The following is a 27,497-nucleotide window of genomic DNA, read 5'->3' as shown; positions in this document are numbered from 1 at the left end:
GGAATATTAAAGACCCCCCACACCTCTGCCCCCGCCGCTGCCCGCCCTGCGCGGGGGAGACCTCCAGCCTTTCCCGCACCCGGGGTGAGAGGGAGCCCGGCTGCCCTTACCTCCGCCGTCCCGCTCCCTCGCCGCCTCTTCCTCCGCCTGCCCCGCAGCCCCTCTCCCCCTCCAAGGGGTTTCGCTGCCGGCCCGGGCCCGGGCGAACCCCGCGGCCGCAGGACCTTCCAGCTGCGGCCGCCGGGGGATGCGCCGCGGCCGCCCCAGATGTTTGCGGCGCGGCCGCCCAGATGTTCCCCTAGCGGCCCCGCGGGGGGCGGGCGGTTTCCTCCCCGCCTGGCCGGGGAGGACCCGGGGCAGAGCCAAATAAAAGGGGGTCGGGAAAAACGAGGCTTCAGCGGGATCCGGCGCTGCCCGGTGCCCGTCCCCCTTCTGCCCCGCTTTCCAGGAAAAGCAGCCGGGAGCGGGCAGGGCTCACGGCCGGAGGCAGCGGCTCCCACTAGCCCGGGCAGGCTAGGAAAAGTAGAAAAAAGTAGAGCGACTTTGTGACACACAAACCCGCCTTTGATCGCTGTGCATAACAGTGGCGCTTTTTAAATTTGCTTTTCTTTTTTTTTCTTTTTTTTTTTCCCCTCCCGTGGTCTTCTCCACGAAAATGAGCACCCGTGGCTGTAGTCCCTGTAATTTTGCAGGAATGCATGGCAGAGCCCTGAATCCAAAAGAAGAGTGTCTAAAAATAAAATGGAAAGGGTGAAGCCACAGTTTTGTTTGCAAATGTCATACTGTAGTAAACGGTGTTAGTGACATTACCAAATCATGACAGTGTAATGAAAGGCATCTTATACTGCACCACCTCTGTTATAGTAGCCAGGAGAGCACACCGACAAAATCCTCAAATTTTACGTAAGGAAAAATCCTCCTTCGAGGTATTTGCCAGGAAGTTGTGATAATCAGGTCTTGAAGCTCTGTCTAAACTACACCGGAAGCCTCCCCGACCCTTTCCACCCCGTTCAGCATCAGGCTCTGGTGTTGCCAACCTCCCCCGTGGCTGCTGGAACAGCCGAGCCGAGGTGCGACTCTTCCCACCGGCTAGTTGTAGCTTGGACTAAATTCTGAGACACCCCCAAGTTCTCTAATTTAAGATTTCTGCCTTTCAGGATTCGAGAACTTTTTGCTTTAGGTAATTTGTGGATGAAATTAACTCCGTGTAAAGATTAAAACTTAGATCAACAGTGCATTTCTGTTTGACACTTTTTAACCCTCAATTATCTTCTCAGACAGCTCCGTCCATGCCTGTCTCTTTAGTATAAAGTGACACTTTCGCTACCAGATAAATAGTATTCCAGCAAATACCTTTCAGCATCTGGCAAGCAGATGCCTTTACAGGTCGGTGATGTAATGAGTACAGAAAAAGGCAATTAATGTTTTCCAGAAGGACCACCTTTCTGTAAACAGTGTTTCAGAAATCCAGCCTCTGTGGCAGCTGCTCCCCTTTCCTCGTCTGAGTGACTTCTTTTGCAATTTTTTTTTAGACGGTAGAATGCATGTCATGTAATGGCATTAATTCCTACCTAATGGATATCCTTCTGTTGCAGAAGAGTTTTCAGTTAGACTCAGCTAAATCAGTCAATGAAACTGATAATTTTAATTACCTCATCTATTTACCACTGGTTTGATGTGTTTGTCTTGGCAGTGGAGCAAAAATCACTTCCTAGGATTCCTCACTTCCATCCATACTTAAGATGACTTAAAAGCGATTCTAAGTAACCATTAGTATCTCCAATGTCAAAAACTCCAATTAGCATCCCGGAAACCCTGCAAGGATTCCACACTTCTGCGAGGACCATTGCACTGTGCATTAAAGTAACCACAGAGAAGTGCGTGCATAGAATATTCTATAAAACTGTTAGGGACTACAGAAACAACAAAGCATCCTTTGCAACTTTTTACCAAAGGTCAAGAAGAGGCCAACAGCACTGCTACATTCAGTCAAGTTCAGACCTTCCTTCATTTTCATCTTATTCTTTTTACCTTATTCCAAAGTTAGGAAATTAATTCACTGTACCTGTTCCAAACTCAGGACGCACGCCTGACACACAGGCAGGCAACTGAGCCCTCCTCTAGATGGAGGAATATAGCACCCTCTCGTCTCTGAAAGGGCTACGTATGCTTCCCAAATGCTGGTTGGTCAAAGGAGACTAGAAATTATGTAACACCTGTCTTGTTTGCTGGGACAATGTATTCTGAGAATACAAACAAGGGCAAATAGCTTAAAGCAAATTTAAATATGTAAAAATTAAGTAAAATAAGTGAAAAAGACTTGCTCAGATCACAGCTGTTTTCCTGCCTGTTCAGGATTGCTTTCTACAATACAATTGTAAAAGACAGTTAAAATTACTAATAGATCCAGTTTACCGGTTTTTAACCAATAACATATTGGATCCATTCCACTTTTCTTCCTGCTCAACGTGTCCATCAGCAAAAGAACAATTGTCTTTAGATGCTTAACATTGTAGGGTGTTAGATCTGTGCTACGAATGATTCTGGACAACCATTCAATACTTGAATGGCACGGGTTTGATGTAATTAACATTACTTTTGCTCTATAGCAAAATCACCACGTAATCATGCTGTGGATCCTCTCCAACTCAGTAAGAACAAGCTATTGAGTAACTGCAGATAAAAACTGCGGTTTCTAAAATAGAAAAGCAAGACTTTCTGAACAATACAGCCCACATACATCATTTATGTCCGCCCATCTGACTGACAAACTTATGATTTCTATATGTCCTTGTGTCCTCCTGGTTTTGCCTGGAAAATTCCTTCATAATTGGGAATCCCTCCATTCTTGTAGGAGTCAAAATAAATAGCATCCACAAAAATCATTAAGGAACATACTTTAAATAAATCTCTGTTGGGCTTGGGTCCCTAAGATGCTTGCAAAGGAGACTTTTTATAGTCATTTGTTTGATTGTTTGCTGGTAATACTGAGCATTGCACCTGTAGGTCAAGGGAGGTGATCCTGCCCCTCTACTCGGCTCTTGTGAGACCCCACCTGGAGTACTGCGTCCAGCTCTGGGGGCCCCAGTACAGGAGAGACATGGAGCTGTTGGAGCGAGTCCAGAGGAGGGCCACGAAGGTGATCAGAGGGCTGGAGCACCTCTCCTATGAGGACAGGCTGAGAGAGTTGGGGTTGTTCAGCCTGGGGAAGAGAAGGCCCCAGGGAGATCTAATTGCGGCTTCCCAGTACCTGAAGGGGGCCTACAGGAAAGCTGGTGAGGGGCTGTTTATCAGGGAGTGTAGTGACAGGACAAGGGGTAATGGGTTTAAGCTGAAGGAGGGTCGATTGAGATTAGATGTTAGAAAGAAATTCTTTACTGTGAGGGTGGTGAGGTACTGGAACAGGTTGCCCAGAGAGGTCGTGGAGGCCCCATCCCTGGAAGTGTTTAAGGCCAGGTTGGATGGGGCTTTGGGTGACCTGGTCTAGTGGAGGGTGTCCCTGCCCATGACAGGGGGGTTGGAAGTAGATGATCTTTGAGGTCCCTTCCAACCCTGACCATTCTATGGTTCTATGATTCCATGAAACAAGTCATAAAAGCATTTCTTCATGGCTAAGCCTAAATGCTGTGAGATGAATTTGCAAGTCGTGCTTGAACTACTTTTCACAGGAGTTACCTGAATGAAACGTTACAAGGCCAAATGTCTGTGGCTGCAAGCCCCACAGGTCTATCACATTGCATTTAAGAGGGGCCCTAGTTCTTTTACTTGATCAAAGTTAGCCTAGGTATAAGGCACTTACATCAACCATGTCTCTGTACTTCACCATTTGCCTAGAGTCATGTGTCTATGCCTTGATTCAGGTAGTCACGAGCATGATACAGACAAATTGGAGTTATACCTGTTTTAGAATTACTGTAACATCAGTGCTTCAGCCCAGAAGGCGAGGGGTGGCACTTGGAAGCGAGTGAGCCAGTTTCAGCCTAGTCACTGGGGCTAACGGCGTGTTTAGCAAACGGTGGAAGCAGACACCACCGTAACCTCGCTCTCCGAGTTGTTTCCACAGGGCTCTCGCAGCCGCGCTCTGCGCCTTTGGCCTTTCCCGCTCTTACCCTGCGTGGCTGCATTGCCACCAACCTCCCTCCCGAGGAGACCGCCTGGCCTCCAGCACGGTTATAGACATGTGCAAGGTGCACACTCAGGGCATGAAGTTAACCATGGACCTCCTGAGCCAAGTCCAGTCCAACAGGACACATTCATGACATGTTTCTGGGTAAAAAACTGAAGTGAAAGGTTGATTTACTGCCCTGGATGCTTCAAGTCCAAGGTTTGCTGTTTGTAGGTATCTTCGTAGCGTCACACTTAATTTAGAGCTGAGGAAATATAGCATAAAAGTGTAGCTGACACTGATAAAATAATTGATCTCCAGACAGAGTGCCCAGAAAGTTAAACAAACAATTCTGGCCTTGCAAAGTTTACGCAACAGTTGAAGAAAGAGCAAATACATGCATTGGCTATGAGTTGAGAAAAAGCAAACATTGTCATTCTGTTTTCAATACAACTTATAACAAGCAAAATAAATAAAAAGTGAATTTCAATACAAAGACCCATCTTAGGGCAGCCCAATTTTTTAAGTGCTAGTAGGCGTATTTGCTCTGGGATGGATTTAGAAGATACAGGTTTAAATCTGTAAAGTTAAAAAATGCTTCTAGGCCTAATCCTGCCATCAGAAAAAACATGTAGTTACATTATATATGACATTTTAAAAATTATTAATGTTAATAATTATTATGTTGCTGTTGTTTGAAGTACTTTTCCTTTTTTTTACAAGTAGCCTGTAAGACTTTTGTAAGAAACTTTCAAGACGACTTTTTTTCAAGTTTGTATCCTGTGCATTAATCAGCAATTTGTCAAGCTGGTTCCTAGCATATAAAAATGTATTCCCCCTTATGAAAGTCTTTCATCTAGAAGAACTTGCAAAAACAATCATGGAGGAAAAAAAGTCTAAAGAGCTCATCTTACCACTACCTGCATTAAGAGAGGAACTGCAATGACTGCAGGTGCAATACCTGAAGCAATCTCTAATGCATGAGTAATTGGCTATGTTTCAGGTTGATTAGAGTCCTTTGAACTAATCTGGCAATTTGGCATAGAGAATCTAGTGTAATGAAGCCAGTAATGCCAAGTGTATTAACGGTAAGAATTTTCTCCCCAGACTTCTCCACTTCTGTATAATGATGACTCAGGACAGAGAAATCTGGGAAAAGCAGAAGCACTAGGAGAAAGTCGTTTGCAGGTCCCAGATATTTTTCTTCTCAGAGTATCAGTACTTGAAATTAATATATGCCTTGACACTGAGAGCTGTGCAGGTGAGGTTGTCTTCAGTACAAACGTGTATAAAAAACAATGATCCCTGTCCCCACATGAATAAGAATCTTTGCTTTTTCTTGTCTCGTCATGTATCAGCTGATTGAGAGCAAAGATAATTTTAAGGCTGTAAATGCCAAAATAGAAGTCTGAAAATTGGCTCTGAGAATGTGGAATGACATTTCTTTTTACTACGCTTCAGCCCATGAAGTAAGTTTCATATTAGAAAGTAAGAGATTATTCATGCTGGGGAAAATGACATGCACTAACCTGGCATTTTTCAGTGGAGGGTGGTCAGCAGCAAATTAGTTGAACAAGTCCACAACAGCGTAACTTCTCAATAGTGTCAGACAGCGGAGAGCTCGTCTGGTGTACTCACTCAGGGTTGAATACCAAGCCAAGTCCTAGTTTATCAGTTGTTGCAGAAATTGGGACGTGGAAATCTGAGGCAGAGGGCTGTGGGAAAACAGGAGATAATCTGCTAGCTAAGGAAAGAAACAGCTGGTGCAAGAACTAGAAATTCTCCCTGCCTCCCTCCAGCTCCCTGGTCATTTCTAGCTGAGTTACCTGCATGTCTGTGTTTGGCCAGTGGTTTCTATTTTTGGGGCACCTGGTAGGAGACATCTAGGTTATAGATTTATAAAAGCACCAAGCACTCCGAACAGCAAATGAAGACTGCTGGAGCAGTTGGTTAAGTTATAAAGTATTCTTGAACAAATGTCAGGGCCAACAGAGTATTTAAGAAGGTGCAGCAAATCATAATAAGAAGGTCCCAGTTCCCTGGAAATAGTATCTCCTCACCTTTAATGCACACTGCAACGATAATCATGTTTGCAAAACATTCAGAGCTGCAGGAAAGCTGCCCCAGAAAACCTCATGAAGAAGCTGGCAGCTCTGAATTCAGCACACTGTCTGGGTTGTGCGGTGATAAATGGGGCTCCTAGTCACACACTCAGTCCAGGAAACGTAGAGACCAGCTTCGTTCCCAGACGCCGTCCTGCGTTTGCACTAAACGAGGCGCTAGTCCTGTGGGAAAAATAGTATGCAGTCAAACGATTAAATCATGTCACATAATACACGTTGCATGGGGGAAGGGAAGAGGGGGCTGAACTACGCTTCCAAAGGCAGCATTAGGTCTGGATTTGTCCAGCTTTTGAGAGTTTAACTTTGTAAACCTAATGGTGTTCTTTCAACTGTTTTTATGATGCAATTTTGTCTTCCTCATTGTTTTGTTAATTTTTGTTCTCTCTGTCTCTCTGACTCACTTGCTGTGTTCAGCACGTACCTCGTGTGAGTCAGGAGAGAGGGCTAGCCAGGGGAGGACATCAGGGTGAACAACCCTCTGGACGGAGACACGAGGCAGAAAGAACAGGATGGGGAAACTGGCCAGTTAAGCAGTGATATGAAAAGCACCAGCTGTAGGCCAGCCTAGGGAGAAAGCGGGAAAAATGCTTTTTCAGGGGAAGAGGGAAAGCAAGAGCAGGAGCACAGCTGTGGGAGGTCAGCATGGAGGGACGGGGAGGTCAGCAAGTCGGTGTTGCTGCATGGGCATTGCCTTCTGTGACCCTTTTCCCTTGGACCTCCTGCAGCACAGCAGGTAATGTCCTCCTGCTCATCGTACAGAGCAGGGGCATGTGGCTCTTGTGGCAATGGTCCTCATCCCATGGGACACCAGGACCAGAAAAGCTCTGGTGAAATAAAGCTCCTGCCATACACATTTATCACACACATGAAAAGAAAGAGCAGTAATAAGGAAGGAGCCCATCCAAGCATCACAAAAGTCTCTGTGTCCAGGTGCAATATCCCCTGGAGACAAACACTTTCCCCTTGCTCACTGTCCTCCCAACCAGCTCCTAGGAGGCATGGCCACGTGCCCCATCTTACCGGGAACTGGATCCTTTGGACTCCTGCCTGGCTGTTGCTTAGCAAATCTTTGCCCTCCCAAAAGCACCTGAATTTACAGCATCCCCCACCCCAGGTCCTTGCCATCAACCCAAAACACTTCTCACGGAAGGTGCCAGGCCGCAGCTGCAGTGGCGCTTCAGCGCCAACTCGCTCCGCTCTTCCTCCCCATTGCTTGAAGCCAGGAGCCCAGCAGGCACTGCCAGGGTAGGCAGGGCCACTTCCACAGCGCTGGTGTCCTCCCCGTTCCGCCTCTCCGCCAGGTTTCCCACAGCATCGAAAATTCCATCGGCCTGTGAGTTAGCATATATTGGCACAGATGCCTTATAAACACAGGCACGCTGGAACATGAGTTTGAACTTGCAGGGCGATGTGGGACGTAATGGGATCACGGAGAGTGAGCTAAGCAGCTTTGTAGGAAAAGGCCATGGTAGGGAAGCAGGGGAGTGACAGGGAGAAGGCTGTGTCAGGGCAAGACACTTGAGGGAAAGCAGAGAAACGCAGGGACAGCGTGAAAAATAATAGTTTGTGGCCAGGAGTGGTGAACAGAAACCCACAGCGTGGTACCCTTCTCCCAGGAGATGCAGAGGTACGAACGTCTAATTGTCAGCACATATCAGTATATATATTATGTATATAAATATATAATGTTGTTTGGTACCTTGGTAAACAGGCACAATAAAAATGAAGTGACCAAGTAATTTAGCAAGCCAGTGATTGGTGCAAAAGGGAATGAGGGTGATTTCTGATCCTGTGTCTCCTGCAGAAGTTCCCAGCCAGAACATCCTCTTTCAATTGAAAAAGAAAGAAAAAAGAAATCTACTATCAGCTTTGGTTTGACATTCCTGTGACTTACTTCAGTTGTTTTAAGGAATTCAGTTGTTTTACCTCATTTTTGTTTCTGAGAAAATGTATTTCTTTATTTGACAGAACATAGGAACTGATCCTGCCAACATGGCCATTTGTGCTTAATTTCACAACCATGAGTAATCCGCCTGCAATTAGCATATTCATACGTATTTGAAGAATGAAGTTCAACGTGGCTTTATGTCTCCAGATTCCCCTTGAAATAACAGTGAGAGGCTGAGGACTGTAGCTCACATTAACTGTGCAGACAAGCTGAGCGGTTTAAGACTCCTACTGCTCCCCAGCTGCTTATTTCTGTCCCGCTGCCAGACGTACCCTCAGAGCAAAGCTGCCCGACAGGAGTGCGTCCCTGCCCTTCGCCGTCGCAGTTTGCAGCCCAGCAAAGCGGCTCAAACCTCCCCGCATCAGTCAGACTCTGAACTGGACCCACCGAAATGCGGGTGGATGTGCCACTCCATTCTCTTCGCTATGGGCTGTTGTAGAGCGGAGGTTGCGTTTGATGAATGGAGATGGTTGAAATGTATTTTAAAATATAGCTTCTTTTCAGCTGTGTTGCATATGAAAAGTACTTGTAATGTTTATGTTTTTCTGGGTGATGTAGGAGAACAGGAGGAATGTAAATTTTTTTTCTAGTTAAGGCAGTGTGAGATCTGGGTTTGAAAAGTCAATCTGCACACCTGACAAGCAAAGAAGAGTCACGAAACTATTCATGGAAACCTGCACAGGCCTGCTAAATGTAACTTACACACTCTGGGAGGAAAATCAGAGCAAAGGCTCTGATTAATTTTTCTACATTTCTGTTTGTAGAATAGCATGTGCTGCTTATAAGAAAAAAATGCTATTGCTTTCACTCACTGAGAAACTTCTGGCATCACATATAATTATTCTGTCAGGATAAACCTGGGGCAAGAAATATATTATCTTTCCTATAGCAAGGATTAGGGGAGAGCTTCCCTAAAGCTTTCTTGTATTTAACACTGACAACACGGAAAGCAAGAACCAGCACTGGGCGCAGCAGATCCTTTAGTGATTTTGGCCTACGGGAGCAGTTCACCGGCTATAGGCAAGTATCTGAGGCAGGTTTCAGAGAAGCATGGGCAGACAACCCACCTTGGTTTCTGGGTGCGAGGTGGAAGCTGCTGAACCTTGAGGCTGCCGCAGAGGTGAAGAAAAGCTCAGCTGGATGTAAAGGAGGAGCAGCTCCCTGGGCAGGAGCTGGGTGACCCGTCTCTCATGTTGGACACCTGTTGACCCCAAGGAAAGCAGCAGCCATGGGAACCTCCATCCCTCTGCAGGGGTTGCTGCTCATCCCTTCTCTCCAGCAGCTCTCCAACCGCTGAAAGGAGGGAAGCATGGGCTGGAAATGAAGGGCAGAGGAAGAAGACGGTTTGGGAAATGCCTGCAGCAGGGAGCTGCCAACTAGTGATCCAGCAATATAGGATCTCCAAAGCCAGATCAAGGTCTTCTGCTGACCATGGGGTAAATAATGCAGTCTCTAATACCAGACTAAACTCTGCCATGGGTTTCAGTGTATATCGATTTCCTTCACATCAAGAAAAGTCATATATGAACAACACAGGGCAAAATTTGTCCATACGGTCCAGTGCTCTTAGTTATGGGTTTTTTTGCTGTTGTCTCCTACTGGCACTGTAATTAGTTTTAATCTCAAACCCGTGCTTGCAGCGGACTACAGTGCGTGTGCTCACTCTGTGTGAAGAGACTCCCTCTGCTGGACAATGGCTATATATGTTATCTAGCCATTTCATGATGACAAGTGAAATAACTTGTAAACAATGTATTTTGTAGCAAATGTGTCATTTTTACTTACACTGTCCATTGAATTGTAAAAATATTTTGACCTCTTCCCTAAACACTGGCATGTTTCTATGACACACACAGGTAGAAGGAGTTAAGAGTTAGTTTTAATCTTCAAAGCTGGACTCTGAGCTGTACAAAAAGCTACAACGCTTACGGTAATCTTGTAATGCATTAATCCACTGAGTAAAGTTTCGTTTTCTTTCTTCTTCTGTAACCGGAACCAAGCCTTGAATATTTCCCCTCCATAGTCTTAGAGGACCCTCTCTTCTTGACTTCTTCATCACGGATGACAAGAGTCTGCCACTGACTTTACAGAAGCACCTGGACACGACACGTTGGACAAGATGGTTTCTTTAGCAGCCACTTTTGAATACACTGTTAAAAGCAAGTGGAAAAGAGTGTTGGCAAACAGGATTTTAACGCAGGATTTCCTGTTATTTCCCAGGAATTTTGAGAGGTGTTGCTGATTTTCCTTAAGAAATTAAGATCCCTGGTCCAAAACATTTACTGAACCAATAATATTAAGGAAATGAGAATACTATTCTTAAATGAAGTCCTGTTATCATCAGAAAAACTTCAGCTTGATCCAGACCAGACACAACTCTTTTTTTTTTTTCTCCAGAAGAATGCAATATCCAGCGCTTTCTCTTTTTGCTTGTTTCATACCAGACCAAAAAGTCTTGAGATAAGGTTCTGTGTTTGAAAGCACAGCTAGCATAGCAGTTACCCCTGCTTCTGTCACTCCACTCCACCAATGTGTCTCAGATGCCACCTACAGAAAAAACCTCCAACAAGAGGACTGCTTAGTCCTCAGTCCCTTTCCTGAGGTTATCAATATAGGCGCCAGCCATACCACATAATTTATCTCTACGGAGAGGAGTGAGACAGCCTGACTGAACTCTTAAACATCGATCAGCCAGGAATTAGGAGAACCGTTTGCTCCTTCTTTGCAGTGCCAGCTCTGAACCGCAGACATTGAAACACACAGCAGCTTGCAGCTCCTTCAGAGCATCAGTGTTCCCCTTTTCTGCTAATACAGTTATTTGAAGAATGACACACGCTGGCGGCAGCAGCTCCAGTGTGGCCCATCATCTTCACCTTTGGTCTTTCTACCAGCGCAAAACTTTGCTAAAAACCATGAAAGATGACACTGAGGATTCTCCCACCTTCTAGGTAGCATCTAGGTAATGTAGGATTACTGCAGCAGCTTCGACACACAGATGTCTCTCTTTCAGTCACCAGCATTCAAGGTTTAGTCAAGGTCTGGAGAATTTGATATATAAACCGCTTCCTCTATTCTCTACTATCGCAAGTAACAGAAAAGAAGGCCCTGGGAGTTTGTCACGATACCTCTTTGTGAAAGCTGTGCATGCAGTGAAGTTCCGTGCGGCTGTCAGTCCCCAGTCATCATGACAAACCACACACAGATCCTAATCTTCCTCCTTCAATGAAAGGAAATTTTTATCAGTCTTAAATGACCTCAACTCAGAATTGCTTTTGATTAGATAATCAGATTGTAATGAGTACCCTGAATGAGTGATGAACATTATGGTTGATGTCTGTTGAACACATAGTTGAGACCTGGATGATGCTATTGTGGGACTACATTTGTTCCATGCAAAAGGCATTAAAGGAATGGAAAATCTATTGTCTGAAGTAGCCTCATCTCCAGCTGTGGGTAGGTGAAACTTGGCACAACGGAGAAGGAGTTCACAAAAACTTTTTTGCATCCCAAATTCTGGGCTAACCTGTGATTGCCACTCCTGCACAGGTGAGAGCAACCCAAAGTTACTTTGTTCTCCATGAGGACCTTTTACTGCTGCTGGGACTATCAGCACAAAGGGATGCCCTAACCATTCCTCTGTCCCAGACATAAACTTGTGCTAGCTGTGGGAAGGCTAACCCAAAATCACTCTAGCTGCTTTATGACAGCCAAAATTCTCTGTATAGGAGTCCTCAGGGAGTAAACCCACTAGATTTAAAATGTTTATGAGAGACATTTAAGATGTATTTTGTGCATATATGAAGAGCAGAATATCAACTGAGATCCACTGCATACAGGTCCAGGAAGGGTTGCTTTCCAAAGGGCCAAAACCTTAGCATCCACCTCATATAATGCAATATAGTTGCAGGGAAGCCCAGAGGAACAGTGTCGATGAATCCTTCTGCTCAAGCTTTGGAGAAAAAGAGAAGTCCTTTTTTGATAGTTCATTATCAAGAACAGGACTAATTCACCAGGCTGAGGACTCTCAGTAAGGACTCCATTGGCAAATATATAACTGTCACAGGTTTTGGTGGGTCTTCCTCAATACAGCAAAACTGTATCAATCAATCAGTTTAGAAATCGCAGGAACTGCAGTATTTTGACAAACATGTAAGAAGGACACGAATGCATCAAATACGACAGAATAGTAGTCTTTGATGCTCCTCGTATCACTTCTTTCTCCCATTTTCTGTCTGACCTCAGAGACAAGTCACAGCTGAAAGAAGTTACCTTTTTCTAAAGTACAGTAGAGACTGGGCTAGGATTCAGAGGGATCCTCCTAATAGGAGGAATATTATCTGTCAATCCAATCTAAAACAACAGAGCAAATGAAAATCCACATTCTACAAGCAATGTTTTCTATGATGAGTGGGTTTATTTTATCATGTGTTCATACACAGTTATCTAAAGCTCTGGCACAACAACTGCAGGCAGGGCATTATCTATGAAGCTTGCTGGATTTCAATATTCATTTCTCTCATTGAATAACTAGATTTTGGCTGCCATATCCTTCTGGACATATTTCAAGACCTGTTTGTTTTCAATGGTTTTGGCAGATGGCTGTATAAACACAAAGTCCCATGATTATGATTCATTTATCTGTGAATAATTTTGGTTTTCAGGTTTGATTATATCTCTGTTTGATTTTATACTATTCATGTGTACACTGAATGCAGTCAGAGCCAGGGATGTGCTTACCCAAATACCTTCTTTTGTGCTAAAGAACAAAAAAGTACAGATGAACATTTTCATTTTTTCATATTTAATATTAGGTTTCTTTTTTAATGGGTATTATATTCTTGTTCAGTTATACATTGTGGTTGTTTTGTTTATGCATTTAAATATTTCCCATTTTTTTCCTAGAAGGGAATGTTGCGAGCATGTACATAAATATAGATATTGCTTCAGTTTGTCTTTGTGGGGTCTTGCATTTTATATACTAACGTGCAATATGTTAACAAGTACCCAAAATTGAATCCATCCTCAAAACCATGCTGCAATTAAACAATACCTTAGAAGCATGCAAGCATAAATATTTTGCTTTGGGAATTCCCACAGAAAAGATGAGGTAGCCACACTTGACGTTGTCCTCTTAGCCCTCTCAGAAAACATTGGAGTATAACTGGATCTTGCTCTTGAAATGCTTGTACGTACCCATGCCCTAACTTCCCACAGGAGCACTTTCTAGTTAGCCTGAAGGGATGGGAAGGCTCTACAGAGATGAGTGTTTTACCAGACCATGGTCTCCCACCCGCGAGCCACAAGTCATCGTCTAAAATGTCCTTCACGGGCCTCTGAGTCACCTCAGCTTTCGCCAGCCAGCCCGCAGTGGGAGTGTCAGCCTACTTCTGCTGCCTGCTGGTTCCCCTCTCTTGTAAAACTGCTTCAGGTTTTCAACATTACCTGTTAATAAGGTAATTTTGGTAATCTTTTTGGAAAAGATTTTTTTTTTTGTCCCTTTGCCTTTGCTTCCCACTAACTGACCTCCTTCGTGTCCAGGGTTTGGACTCTGATGCAACTTGTAGCCATCCCACTCTTGGAAAGAGCAGAAAAAGCAAAGAGTGTTTGCCTAGTGAGGGGTGTGTGCGGCAAACACTCACGGCCAGCCCAGCTGCTCTGGGAACTGGGGATGGGAATCAAGGCACTGACTATTTTTTATGTCAGTCACAACCGAACTACTGACCTACTGTGAAAATGAAAACTCTCTGGAGTCTTTCTGACTACTTGTATATCGCAGTTCCACTTTGTGTGGAAATAGAAGTATCAGCCATGCCATTGCAATTAGATTCCTTTTCAGATCATTACCTTCCTTCCCAAATGCCTGATTCGTTATCAAATAATTGTTAATTTCTGTGGAGAATGATTTCATTCTACCATGCAAGTTTCAGTCTTCCTAAGTAATACTGGTCTATCAGACTACATGGGACTACACCAGAAAGGGCTGTGGGTCCAATCAGGCATGATATGAAGCAAGAGAAAACACTTTCAAGTAAATATTTTTTAGTGATTTAAGGAGGATGGTGTTGAGGATATTATTTGAAAGCTTCTGCTTCCAGAGTCACGCCACAGGGCAGAGGAGCCAGCCCAGAAAGGACATAAATGCTTACAGACTCTCCCATTTGAGAGATGGGGTTCAGTGATAAACAGGGGAGCTGTTTGCAGGCAGACTTGCTAGGCTGCCTTGGTGGCAGTGAGTCTTGCCTGTGCTTTGATGGAGAGAGCAAACAAGTCAGCACTAGCCACACATGGGTTTTCTATTTCAGCTCTTTCTGGTGATTTCTTTTCATCAGGTGTGGTGTATAACCAGCACGTTAGTCTCACAAATACAAGCTGTTTGCAAATTCTGCTGGGATACAGCTGGGTCTGTTGAGTTAAACTGGCTGGAAAGCAGGAGGAGAAGGAGGAGGAGGCTGATGGTCTGAAATTCAGGCAAAGCTTGTGCAGCCATGGCATTCAGGTCTCATGAAATGTGAGGTCAGGCTGCTTTGTGAAAGGATGTATGTGAGAGGTTTTATCTGAGGAATAGCTGTTCCTTTCTATCCAGGTCTATTGTAATGTAGTCTTCAAATTAAGGCTATAAAAGGAAAGCCATCTGCATGGAAGTTCTGGCTGACAGAAGAACTTCGTGAAGATTCAGTCAGGATTGGGGAGGATAGGAACTGTGCATAGGGAGAACATTTTTCAATCAGATTTATTAGTTTATAATATATGATACCAGGCAAGAAGCAATTTACAAGCATCAGCAAGGGTTCAAGTGCTTTCTTATATATCCCCCAAAGCCCTACTTAAAAAGAAAACCAATCCTTTAATGGAGGTAATTGTCACAAAGTTTTAAGGATGCCCTAAGCTTTTAAAAGGTTGAATGTTCAAAGTCAAGGCTCTAAAGTAAAATAATAAGATCTTTGTTAATTACAGAAAATCACAGCAAGAATACCCAGCAAACTTTGACTTTTGCTCATGACTTCATTAGTCTTCACTCTTCTCTAACTGCATTATCCAAAGTAGGCTTTCTCTATGCAAGGCCTGGGGAAACTATTCCCAAAGAGGGCAGGGTTCTTCTCTGCAGGGAGACTTCCATGTTGAAGAAGGGAGGCATAGGGGAGTTGCGGGGTGTGTACGTGTGTATGAGCATGTGGAGGTGGGTTTCCTCTGCAGAGATGGAAATCTTACTTACAGTTGATGAGATTTACACCTGAGTTCAGGAAATCTTCAGCCAGAGGAAACAGAGTTTTCCTAAGTCCTACTTATCATAGACAGAGCCAGCTCCCATTCCCTGGGTTTGGCCCTAGTTCTAGAAAAGGGAAAAAGGGAAAAGGGTTGTGATGCCTCACCCTGAATGTGTGGCAACATCTCAAAGAGATTACATAGAAGTACGAGAAGCAGAACATCTCTGTTTTCACTGGAGAGCTTCCAGCAAAGCTCAAATTTTGATGACAAAACTAGCAATGTAGCAAAGGAGATTGGTAGCTATGAGGCAGGGTTATAAAGTAGTAAATGGAGAGGAGGAAGGCCACAAAAGAAGCAAGATGATTAGGTTAAAGTTGGGAGAAGGAACTAGTTGTGTGACTGGGGAAATGGGACTGAGGACATGGGAGAGGGCTGGGGGATTCCAGAGCAACAAGGGTCATATTGCACAGTGGTCGGGAAAGCAGAGAGAAGTGAGACATCACGGGGTGGAGAAGAGAACACGTGGGCTTCTCCTCTATTACTTCTGTAAATTTGGAGCCAGGAGATTGTCAAAGCAAAAAGATACCTGTTTCCAAGACACATCTAAGCAAGTGTCAGGGCCAGCAAGCAGGTGGCTATGTGTACTTTTTCCTTCCCAAACCTACCAATAAGCCTGTTTTCAATTAAAACAGAAACGTAAGGCTTTAAATGACTTTGCACGGCTCTGTAATACATACATGCTTTCCTCTTAAATGAACACATCCACCACCATCCTGCTGCAATGCTAAATTTGCCTGAAACCCTCTTACAGTAGTTAATTACTAACTTGGATCTTGCTACAGATATACTCTTCCTATGACAAGGGTCATATTCTTAATGGCAAAAGTAAAGACAGGAAGGTAGTAACACGGTGTCAATGATGCAGTTGAATTTTACTTTTATTTTACAGGTTAGGGTTTATTCTAGCTAACACACCTCTTCTAGTGAAAACAAAACAAGAATGTTCCCTCTCCTCTTCAGGGGGAGCATTAAAATTCATTATCTCAACACATTCTAGCTGCCTGTACATAAATATCCTTTCTCAATGCTCGCTTGTGATGGAAACTGTTCGTTGTGTTTTGCAGGTACGACTTCTGAACCTTCATCTTCTTCTTGCTCTCTCCTTGGCTCTGATTTCTCTCCCGTTCTCTTGTGAGACTTGCTTTTTCTCAAATGCAGTCTTTCTCTTTCTTTTCTCTCCTTCATGCCTTCAGGCTGCTAAAAGGCAGGAAAAAATAAAAGAGAATTAAAAGCGAATCCCACATGAACAAAAAAATCTCATTATTTTATTTCACTAATAATGTATAATAAAATACTCCAGTCACCTACCTCAGCAAGATCAGCTTTACTGTGATGGGCTCAAATTCAAGGCCCCAGCCGGTCACCCTAAAACTCAGCAAGAGGCAACATGCTTTTCATTATAATCTGTATATGATGGGAGGGCCATTTGCTGGAGGACTTGAGGGGGAGAGCAGACAGGAGTGAAAAAAGGAGGGGCTCTGAGATTTCAGCCCAGACTCCATGTTTCTGTCCTTTCACATGATCCATCTTTACGTGCCTGAAGGCTGTTCAGTGCTAGCTCCAAAGACCTCACTGAAAACAAATGCTGAAGGTCATGAAGTGTCCTCAAAGCCACGTTTATAAGAGAACAGCAATATGCAGGGAAGGAGATGAAATGGGATTACCTTTCCCCCATTTTTATTTTAACCTGTGTGGTCATGGTAGTTTGAATTGCACCTGCAGAGCCCTGAATGCAAAAACCCGCTCCATTTGGAGATACTAGTTAAAGCCCACTCCTAAATTTCCTTTCAGATCTCTAACACCTATTGCTCAGTTCCTTGAGACTGTCAAGTCCTTCACATCTCCCAGACTTCCATGGTGACTGAGGGAATGACAACAATTTGGTTTACTTGAGAGGTAGATTAAAACACAGCCCAGCACACCTCACTGCAGATTACAAAGGGTACCAGAATCCATGTTTTTAACCAGAACTGAAGCTGTATTTAGTGCATGCTCACTATACCTATCGTACAATTATTACATGCTCACAGACTTTCTAGCCATAGGCACTTTTAAGAAATGATAAATGATAAACCAGACAACCACTGGTGAGGCACATGAGGCAATGTGAATTTCCAAATGAAATAAATTCTGAGTAGTTCCTAAAGGGGAAAAGAAGATTAGAGAATGCACCTAAAATCTTAACATGGCATAAGAGTTGCCATCACCATAATTCTGCATGTTCTTAGAGGGCTGGGCATGCAAGGACTATAATTGTAAGGCTGATGATGTAATGATGCTGCTTATTGCAAAGAGATTTCTTTTCTCTCTTGTTCGTGCACAGAAGGTCTGCAAAGAGAGCTGAAAATTACTTCTTTATTCAAACTGTCAGTGTCAACAAACTGAAAAAAAAAAACCCACGATACTTCCTTCTGGTGTTATTTGGTGTTATTCACTCAAGTGTTATTTAAGCACAGCTTTTTCAATAGGGTGGCTGAACTTGATAGTGTTGTTCTTGTACTTAAAAGTGAGTTAAGGTTTATTACCCTTCCTTCCATTGTATGATACACGAGATATTAGGTATGATAGTAACAAAAATGTGTTAAAATGTCATAGACAAAGAGTTGTTATTGGCTACTTCATCAACACAAACCATACAGAAAATGCTCATGCCTCAGGACAGAATGATGGGGAGAAGGATGAAATGGGAGGAGAATCCCCTGCTGGCTCCATGCCCTTACAGAGAAAACATGTTCAGCCACTTACAGCAAGGGCTGCTGCTGCAGCTGTGTGGTGACACTGAAGAAAGCAGATGGATGGAGCCCCAAGGGGTAAAAAAGAAGCCTCTCAAACACCACAAGGGTCTGACAGTCTTACAGATAACATCGTATATGGTTAAACCAGGTCAGCAGCAGTAAGAAAGCTGTCTTATGGCAAAACTGAAGCAAACCTGGTTTTGTATTGTCACATTTCCTTGGCACAGCTGTAGAAATCTCTGAAAACATTGCCATGGCCAGTGTGGTGTCTCATTTTGAAGATATACATTTTTAAATAAGTTTAGATGGTACCACTACACCAAGCAGTCTCATACTAACGATACTACCATTTTAATCTTGTTTGCGCTACTGTAAGGACCACAAAAATTGAGAAATACTAATTCAAGTTTATTTCTGCTCTTCCCCCAGCAAGGCCACAGCAATTACAACAGGGAAAAAGCTGGCCTGCTTGTTGGTTGGTTGGGTTTTTCTGAAGTGATCTTAAGTTGGTCATTACTTACCAAAGAAACTGAGCGTTTGCTTTTGAGATGCAATTGTTTTTCAAAGGACTCTGCAAATTCCTGCATGGAGTTTGATCTTGTCTCTGGGCATGAGCTGTCTGCTGAAGGTGTTCTGCTTGCCTTCCTGTGGCAGTGGCATTTCACGTCTTGGTCTTCTTGAAATTCCTTGGAGCCCTTGAGATGGCCTGAAGATGAGCCTTTGGTAGAAGCATGAAGTCGTGTCGTATGGAGGGAAGAAAGCCTGGCCTGAAAAACAAGAGGTTTTTGTTGAGTATTGAATATTAAAGCAGAGCACACAAGGCAGATTCTTTCTGGCACAGAGTGTTCTCTGGACAACGGTGCAGAATGAAGGACCTTCCCCAGACTTCTGTATCTTTCCTCTTGTGAGCAGGAGAATCACACTAACCAACAGCTTGCTTTCCAGAAGCAGCAACAGAATTTGCTTTTACTCCTGTTTTTGAGTATCTAAGTTTTGACACCCGAATGAGCATTTCAAATGTAAAGTGTGCTGGGTCCTCTTAGTGCCCACTGACACTAAAACAAACCGGAAACCTTCATAAGTTCAAAAACTCAGGCCTTACACCTGGTGGCAGGCTCTAGGCGGGACTCCGAAAAAGCAAAGAACCAGCCTTTTGTGGCCAGATGAGCCAGGTATGGAGTTTGACCCACAGGTGCTCCAGGCCTTATCAGATATTTGAGTTCATCTCAGCATGCCAGCAATCATTTCTAGCCCAATTGTGTCAAATTTTCTGCATGGTGTACATGCAGACAAAATGCTCTATTGTCCAGGTCTGAATTTTCTGCTAGTTTCTTGGGCACATTTGTCCTGAACTGATGAAAGAGCACTTTCAGGGCACTGAGGGACACATCTCTGCCAGAGAAACGGTAGGAAACAGGCTTCCTGCAATTACATTTGTAGGGCTAAAGTGGGGAGGGACTAGATAGTTGTTTAGTTTCTGTGTGGTTCAATTTTCCCAGGCCTGACGTGCAGATAAAAGCTATTGATCTGCATCGGCTGTGTTTAACTGAATGTCTGTAAAGGAGATTAAACTGATCCAGAACTGCTGTGTCCTGTGAAGTCATGTATTGGTGGTTTTAGAAATAGACAGATCTGTAGTAGAGATGGGTGAGAAGGCCACCACACAGAGCCAGGCATGACCTAAACCCTGCCAGCTGTTGATGCTTTTTCAGGGTAAGGAGCTGAACACTGGTAAGATGCAGGTAGTGACAATTGTGAGAGAGAGAGATGGGAGGTACCCAAAATGAGACCCCCATGGGTGTCAGGTGAGGGCACTCCAGGCACCCAGCTGTTGCATACATGTTTGGATGTGTATATGTTTTGTATAAGCCTGGTGCTAAGCCTTCAGCCTTTGAGTAACCCTGAGAAGCTCTGCTGGCTTCAAGGGAGCTGGGATTGTTTGTAACAACTGAAGGTCTATCCCACGGATCCTGAAATGCTTTCTAAGAAAACCCAGGAGAAAACCCTTGTGTGTGTGTTTGTTCTGTATGGTTTTTTTTTAAACAAAACAACAGTGGAAAGCTAAACCAACTTGGTATATTCAATGCATCTACAAACCTTGGACTGCAAGGGACCTGAAACATTTCCTGTATGCATTTCCATTTACTCTGGACCAGATGCTATTGTAAATGTATCAGCATGACTGGGACCTATGCAGGGTTTTTTTAAATAGCAAGGCTGCGCATCCATATGGTTGTGACTATAACACATTAGAGAGGCTTGATGAGAGGTGCTAAAAATAGTAAATCTTATACCTGACAGAAGCACCTAATACCGAAGGGTTTTCAGATCATACAGTACTGGTTCAATTTCTTTTTCTGGACAGAATCTTACTTCAGTAACTAGTATTATGGACTGCCTCTGAATGTAGTGATAATGATTTCTGCCGTACTATTTTTACTTTGGTTTCAAACCAGTCAATACAGCTGTAATTTCTGTAAGGTCATATTGTATCATTATTTTAAAAACCAACAAAGCAATCACATTGTGCTTGAGGGACAGGAATACACATGCCATGTCAAGCTCAACAAGCTAAATGTCTTCTGTGTCATTTTAATGGCATCAACATATATTGTTTCCCAGAAAAAAAAATTGTTTCACACTAAAAATCACTGGTATTTGTTCTTAGAGGGTTTGGGCACAAAACCACGAGGACAGCTGAAGCGGGGGACAATATTCTATCAATTCTGTTTTGCAATGTTTGCAAATGTTTTATTTTACTAAGGCATTACTTTTTAATTTCCCTTCACAAATAGAATTATAGTTAAGCCTTTAACAAAAAGACTGCAGTTCACATACTGACATGGCAGCAATGGTCCAGAAAAGGGACAGGCCTTCCTCTGAAATCCGTATCTGCCTCAGTGGACTAAGGTAAAGCTACGCATACATGTCTATGCAATCACATTACTGTGACTGTGCCTCCTCTCACAGTGCCTGTGCGTGATACATACCACCACAGCTAGGAGGACAGCATGCTCGTGCGTGTCAGCATGTTGCTGTCTTATGGACACAACCCTACAGAGGACAAAAGCCTTAACACAACAGCTCAAGCATGAACTTTTCATGGCTTATGACTAGCACAGTACATCAGTCTTATTTAAGATTGACTCTGTGGAGAACTGAAAGAGTCATAAAATGAAGCTCAGCGATGAAGTAATGTGGCGCTGACTTTAGATAAAATCCATGTGGCTTTCTTCCTGTTTCTTTGACTTAGTACATGCATTTAATACCCGTTTGGTGCCACACTGATTGCCTGGTAACATTGTAAATAAGAATGGCTGCAGAGTGCTTTAATCTATGCTTCCCCTCCTGAAGTCTCAGCAGCTGCTGGCAACAGAGATTGTCCCCGTACGCGCACGGCCTGGCGTGCGCCCACCGCTGCTGCTGTCCCCTGGCACAGGCCGCTGAGCACCGCCCCAGTGCCTGCTCCTCTCCTCGCCCCAGCAGCTGCCTCACGCCTACGTCTGGTGCCTCGTCAGCACCCTCCCCTTGGACCCTGGCTCTGAGGATCTGACCTGGAGTCGTTCTTAAACTGCAGAAGCAGGGAGGAGGTGAAACAAGGGAAAAGGCATGGGAAGGAAGAATGATAAATGCTTCCCTGTATCAAAATGGGGAATTCTGCCAGTGCTGGGAAAGCCAGAGGCGCTGAGCGTGTTCTCAGGGGTTATTTCTCACTCCCTTTAGTACCCCCTTTTTCTGCTTGAGCCTCGGTGTAAAGGCCAGTCGTGCTCAGTGCATCTATTTATACAACAGCTAATCTTTTGCTAATTGCCCATCTAAAACACACAAAAAGTACACAAACAAAAATACTTCACTGAATTCACATCAATATAATTTGCCTATTCACTTTCTCAATTTCTGTTGGAGACAAGATAATTGCTTCCATCTTTTGGGCTTGATCTGAGGGCTTGCACAGCTGTCAGTAAGAAAATTAATCTTCAGTGTGTCAGCACGAGTGTTCATCGTTCGCTGACGTTTACACAATGACCCCAGTGACTTTAGGGATATTTCGGAACATCTGACATTCAGATGCTGTCCCACAGCTTCCTTTCCTTCCAAGAAGTTTACAGCCAAGCATATATTCCTTAAAAATGTTTTGGCCTAGGCTCCAACTGGTCTGTAGTAACAATATTGTGGTAGATGTTCAGTCTGACTTTAGTTTAAATTAAATGTTAGTAACTTCAACAGCCGTCAGTTGTTCTGCTCCCACTCTCAGCTGTTTCTTATCAGATTTTCTCCTGTGAGCAGCAATGTCTACTTGAAGGTGGATACATTTATAGGGTTGTAAAACTCTTAACAGTGCTCCTTTGCCTTCTATCTTTTCCCCACAACAAAATATCTGGGAGGTAAGAAACTGTCCTGAACCAAAATGATGAAAGATAACTAGAATGTTTCAAGAAAAGTCAAAGCTGGAGGCTTTGACAGGGTATCGCAGTTAATGTGCCTAAAGTTTGCCATTGAACAAGTTAACTAAAGGAGATGGAAACAGATGACTTTTAGTTCTCTCCAGGCAGTTCTCACGTTCAGTGTTGACCCACAGCAACATACACAACTCTGATGCTTTTCAGGGGAGCGGAGTTGCAAGTTTCAGCCTGTCTTGCCAGTCACCCAGTGAAGGATTTTGTGTTCCCCTCTGCAACATGGGAATGGCAATAGCAAAAGCATTTTGTGAGGCTCATCTCAGTAATGTTTGTGAGGTATACTAAGGTATTGGGGAAAAAAATAATGAAAATCATTGATAATTTTGGAGTTATTCTACAAAGCTTTATCCATATTTTGGGGGGGTCTACCATGATAGGATGCCACAGGAGTTTACCATTGTGTTTGAGGTGAGAGCAGTGGCTTGAATGTCTTTGTATAGCACAGGAAAAACTACAAAGACCAACATACCAATTTGGAGCTGGAAGCGATTTCCAGCGTTAAGCAAAACCACCTTTTTCGTGCTATACTGCTAGCGTTTTCCTATGTAATATCAAAACGCCTCTGGTACAGATGCAGTTCATGTGGGCAGGACTGCACCGTGTACCAGTCCTGCATATGAGACAAAGCGTGCTGGCAGTGCTGTTTTGGCAGTACTATTGTATCTGCACAAGGAACTTTTGCCAACAGCTGTGTCAGTCAGAACCTGCTGACTTGATTTTCACCAGGACAGTGGTGTTATCTCCATTTACGGTGTTGACACAGAAGAAAGGGTACAATGTGATCTGCTGCGGAGGAATTAACTTACAGAACAGATGCAGTCTGATCTCAGTTATTAAACCTCCTGATTAATAGCACTGCTCTGATAAAATGAAGACAATATATAACTAACACTGATAAGTGTTTTGAACCTTACAGTAGTTATAATTTGTAATAACGAATCTTACAGTAGTAATCACTTATAATAACTGTGTAAAATCACACATCCAGGTGCTATAGCAAGTTGTTGATCTCAACAAGGAGATGATCTTTCTGAAGGTATTTCTAAAGAATTATTAGTGACCATTTGTTTAACTTCTAGATTTGGTTTAAGACAATATGTTTTAGCACTCTTCACTACCAACTAGTCAGAGATTTCCAAATACAAAAAGTTTCATCTCAGAATTTATCCCTGAATCATAAAATCCCCAAACAAATCTTCCCTTCTCATTCCTCCAGTCAATGTCTGGCACTGAGAAATAAAGCAGTTGAAATTTATGTCTCCTGTGTAATACTACTGGAGCAAGACAAATTTGCGTGGAACATTAATGTAAAGGCCAAACATAATTAAGTGTACAGGATAACTTTAGCTCGTTGAATAGTAAGTCACGGTCTTGTCTTCCTGTCAGCTAACTTCATCCAAGTTCTAGGTGTTGATTCAGGGATGCAACTATGTAACTATAGCTTTTGAACAAACTAAATATAAGAACATGCTTCACATGAAATATATGTGTACACACACAAATATACATGAAGATATGTTCAGCAGCTTGCTGAACAGTGATTTAAGTACATTCTTACACTTCATTCTGTATTGGGGCCTAAAGAAATTACATACATGTTGATCTCTGAAGGACAAAATTAAAATACAGTAAAATTAATTTAAAAAAAAAAACATTCATAAACATACTATTTTCAGGCATTCTGATGGAATCTATCAGCACAGCTCTAGCTCAGAGTCTGTCTTGCAGGGTGAAATATAACCGTAAATAGCAAATGTGGCTGATCAGTTCAAAACTAATAAATGAAAGTTACCTCTCCAACCAATCCATGAATTCAAAGAGGAGGGAGGTGGGTTTGGTCTGTTTTGTTTTTCTTAGCCAATTTTTTTGGAAATGAAAAATTCCACAGCTCAGAACATGGCAGCTTCAGTGCAAAAGAAGTTGCAAGGTGAAAATATAGCACGGCAGAAAACAAAGTCTGGAAAAGATTAGCAGTTTCTCCCCAATAGAATAGCATTTGCCTTGTTGCAGCCACAGTGATCTAAGGATGTAAGTGAAAAATGGTTTGTAAGGAAACATAATATCTTTGGTAAGCCCACTAATGTAGTTGGAAAAAAAAGAGACAGGTTTGGACCACCTACACATTTTTTAATGGTTGAAATAAAAGCAACAGCCTTCAAATAAACAGCAGACTGGGAACAGCTGCTTTCAGTTTAACTTCATTTTGATAATCAGTTAGGCAGTTGTGAGCTGCCTTAAAAAACTGCCTCTGTGTGTGAACCCTGCCCCTTTCCCAACTATTTTGTTGGTTTAAGAGTAAAGAACGAGCTTCTCCCTTAAAATCTTATTCACAGTATAATGTTATGTGTTGCATCCTTATTTTCAGAGTCCACTGTTTTAAACAAGGAGGGACTTCTTAAATTAGAAGTTACACCTGCGCACAGCTAAATCCCTGGGAGTAAAGCATACAACTTCCTGGGGATGGTATAGTTGCAGAATTAGGTCCAAATCCTGTGAGCACATACAGGCTTATGTAGTTTTACACATGAGAACAGACTCATTGAAGCCAATGTTTGTGTGCCAGTTTCCAAAATGTTTTGATCTCTGCCAGGTCATGCTTAGCAGACAGAACAACATTGTAAGACATAGTTAAGCAGTTATTACAGCCTTCTACTTATGTTTCTGGTCCTATTGTTACTTATCTTGGAGTTTGCCACTTTCCTTGTATGCCAAAGGCACCGGAGGCCTAAGTTCAAAAAGCAATTAGCTGCTCCCGGTAGGAGCTGAACTTACTCAGCAAGGTGTACCATAGTCATCCTCGCAGATCTCTAGGGCCATGCCGCTGGGGATGGCACTTATATTTATACATAAACCACACACACAGACAGAGAAAACTGCACGCAGCTCTTACCGGAAGGGAGGCTCTCCTTTCACTAAAGGGTCGTGTCTGATGTTTCTTGTGGCCTCTACCCTCTTTCTCATTCTCATCAATCAAGTTGTGGCCCCAGAAGCTGCTCATCCATTTTGCAAAGGAAATGTCATCATCCTCTTCATATTCCATGTACAGATGCTCGAAACTTGGGGGGGTCTCCCAACCAGGCAAGGAAAAGCAAGGTCAAATGTCCACCACCAAGTCAATAGCCTCACACTGTTCTGCCAACAAGAGGAAGAGGAGATGCAGTTTCAACCACACTTTCTGCTCTCCATCCCCCAAAACCCATCCCACTGCAGCCCTAGGCACTGTCTAAACATAAAGTCAATCCTTTCTCATCTCTTTTCAACAAGGTTTCTTTTAACATTTCCATTACAGTGATGTCCAATATGACACTGCCGCAGGGGGTTGGTGGGAAGGGAAATGTGTTGGCTACTCCCTGTGTGTTGCTGTTGAGTGCACCAGCTGTCAATACCAATGGAGAATTGCCCACAGTTACATGCCTGGGAGGTGCGTACATGAACCGAAAGTAGGCTTGTGATTTTGAGAAACAGAATTGACATATTGACGATGGTCACAAGCTGTCACAGCCTAACTGGCTCTGTAGGAGGGAGGACAAATGGCCCACTCTTCCCATGCTGCCCTCCCTCCTGACTTCTACTCTGTCTGCTCTTCCTTTGGTATTCAGGAAACATGGTCTGTCTAGGTAGAAGAAAATTCCCCCTGAGGAAACTGCTTGTTCATTTTTGGGTTATGACAGCCAGCATGAACTTCCATCAGCTGCTTTTCACTAGAGTCATTTCACCTGCTGTACCAGTGTTGTGGAAGGTTCTGCCTCACTTGAAGGCACGAAGAGTAAAAATGGGTCTGATTCCTCCTCGCCAGCCCTGGGTGTAGGCCATATAGGACCTGTCTATACCACAAAACAGAACAGGGCTGGGGACCATTTTCCGGCCTTAAGACCAAGCGGCTAGACAGGTCACATCTACCCTACATGGCTCTTGTGCTGTGGGTCTTCTCAAGGCTGTAGGAACATACTGTGGCTGTAATACTTTGTTGTAATTTTTGTGTCTTTTTTATGTCAAAATATCTGATATAACAGGAAAACTCTGTTGTGGCCCGTAAAACTGTTGTTTGTGTAGTATGAAACCGGAAGATGTGTTACATGCCTTGGGATAAGGCAGAAGGACACAGAGGAGTGCTTTGAGGCTGTAGAGCTGTTGGGATAGTGTTGGAACAGGAGGAAGAGGCCCAAATCTAACTTCCTATTGGAAGCAGTCCTGTCTGTGTGCTAGGTAGCTGGAGGTTCTCCTGGTGCCTAGGCATTGCTGTAGAGATGCTAGGTGGCCTTGGCCAGAACTATGCCGAAAGCTTGCTGGCAGTTTAGTTAGCATTATGGAGAATCAGTTGTCCAGCATTAAACCTTGCTCCTTGTCCTCAGTCTATTTAGCAATACAGATGTAGTAACAAAACTCCAGTTTAATTGATATGTGTGTAGGTGTGAGGTTTAAGTACAGTACTCTGATGTAGGACCCTTCATTCTGAATAATAGGGGTGAAGGGACCAATTGGTCATGGATGCCTATGTGCCAGAGTTTTACCTTGTCCAGGGCAGACGAGAACGTGGTTAGCACAAGGACCTGGAGTACATGCGTGCGTAGATGGCATATCCTCCGATGTTGTGTATCGGAGCTTGGAGACACAATCAAAGCTGCAGCAGGCTGCTTTCTTGGCAGAGGCACAGATGGACACGAGCAAGAGGAACACCTGCAAAGCAGTACAGTGAAAAGACACCTGAAGCAATAAAAAGGATGTGTAGGCTGATTCTCCAGGTGGGGAAGAACACTCCTGGCCGTATTCTGAAAGCCTAAATTTGACTTATGTCCTTGAGGCTACCAATCTGTACAGGCAAGGCACATCTGAAGGCCTGTGCTAGCTCATAGGAAGCAC

The 27,497-nt window shown here is 43.5% G+C and overlaps 3 protein-coding genes across 5 annotated transcripts in view; all 3 read right to left on the bottom strand.

Annotated features, from left to right (window-relative positions):
* Nucleotides 1–6,345, bottom strand: part of TMEM45A (transmembrane protein 45A) — a 29,370-nt gene extending 23,025 nt beyond the window's left edge. Inside the window, exons 1-2 of one of the 3 annotated variants that reach the window (XM_054828202.1) lie at nucleotides 6,166–6,345; nucleotides 5,635–5,820 (exon numbers count right to left, since the gene is read on the bottom strand). The gene's annotated coding sequence lies outside the window, so the exon portion shown is untranslated. Of the gene's footprint in view, nucleotides 1–110; nucleotides 490–5,634; nucleotides 5,821–6,165 lie in introns of those variants that run through there. The other 2 variants (XM_054828221.1, XM_054828193.1) reach the window with 2 other exon arrangements.
* Nucleotides 1–27,497, bottom strand: part of TBC1D23 (TBC1 domain family member 23) — a 125,929-nt gene that overhangs the window by 19,153 nt on the left and 79,279 nt on the right. The window lies entirely within an intron of this gene.
* On the bottom strand, nucleotides 16,307–25,677 carry LNP1 (leukemia NUP98 fusion partner 1). The gene is made up of 3 exons (XM_054828234.1): nucleotides 25,528–25,677; nucleotides 18,699–18,944; nucleotides 16,307–16,639 (listed from the first exon to the last, which is right to left on the bottom strand). Exons 1-3 carry the CDS (start codon nucleotides 25,675–25,677, stop codon nucleotides 16,436–16,438), a joined length of 600 nt encoding a protein of 199 aa, XP_054684209.1. The 3' UTR covers nucleotides 16,307–16,435.

The sequence above is a fragment of the Grus americana genome, chromosome 1 (assembly GCF_028858705.1).
Source record: "Grus americana isolate bGruAme1 chromosome 1, bGruAme1.mat, whole genome shotgun sequence".
Classification (NCBI taxonomy): Eukaryota; Metazoa; Chordata; class Aves; order Gruiformes; family Gruidae; genus Grus; species Grus americana.
Note: the sequence above shows the minus strand (reverse complement) of the source record. Positions and strands in the feature narration are given on the sequence as shown.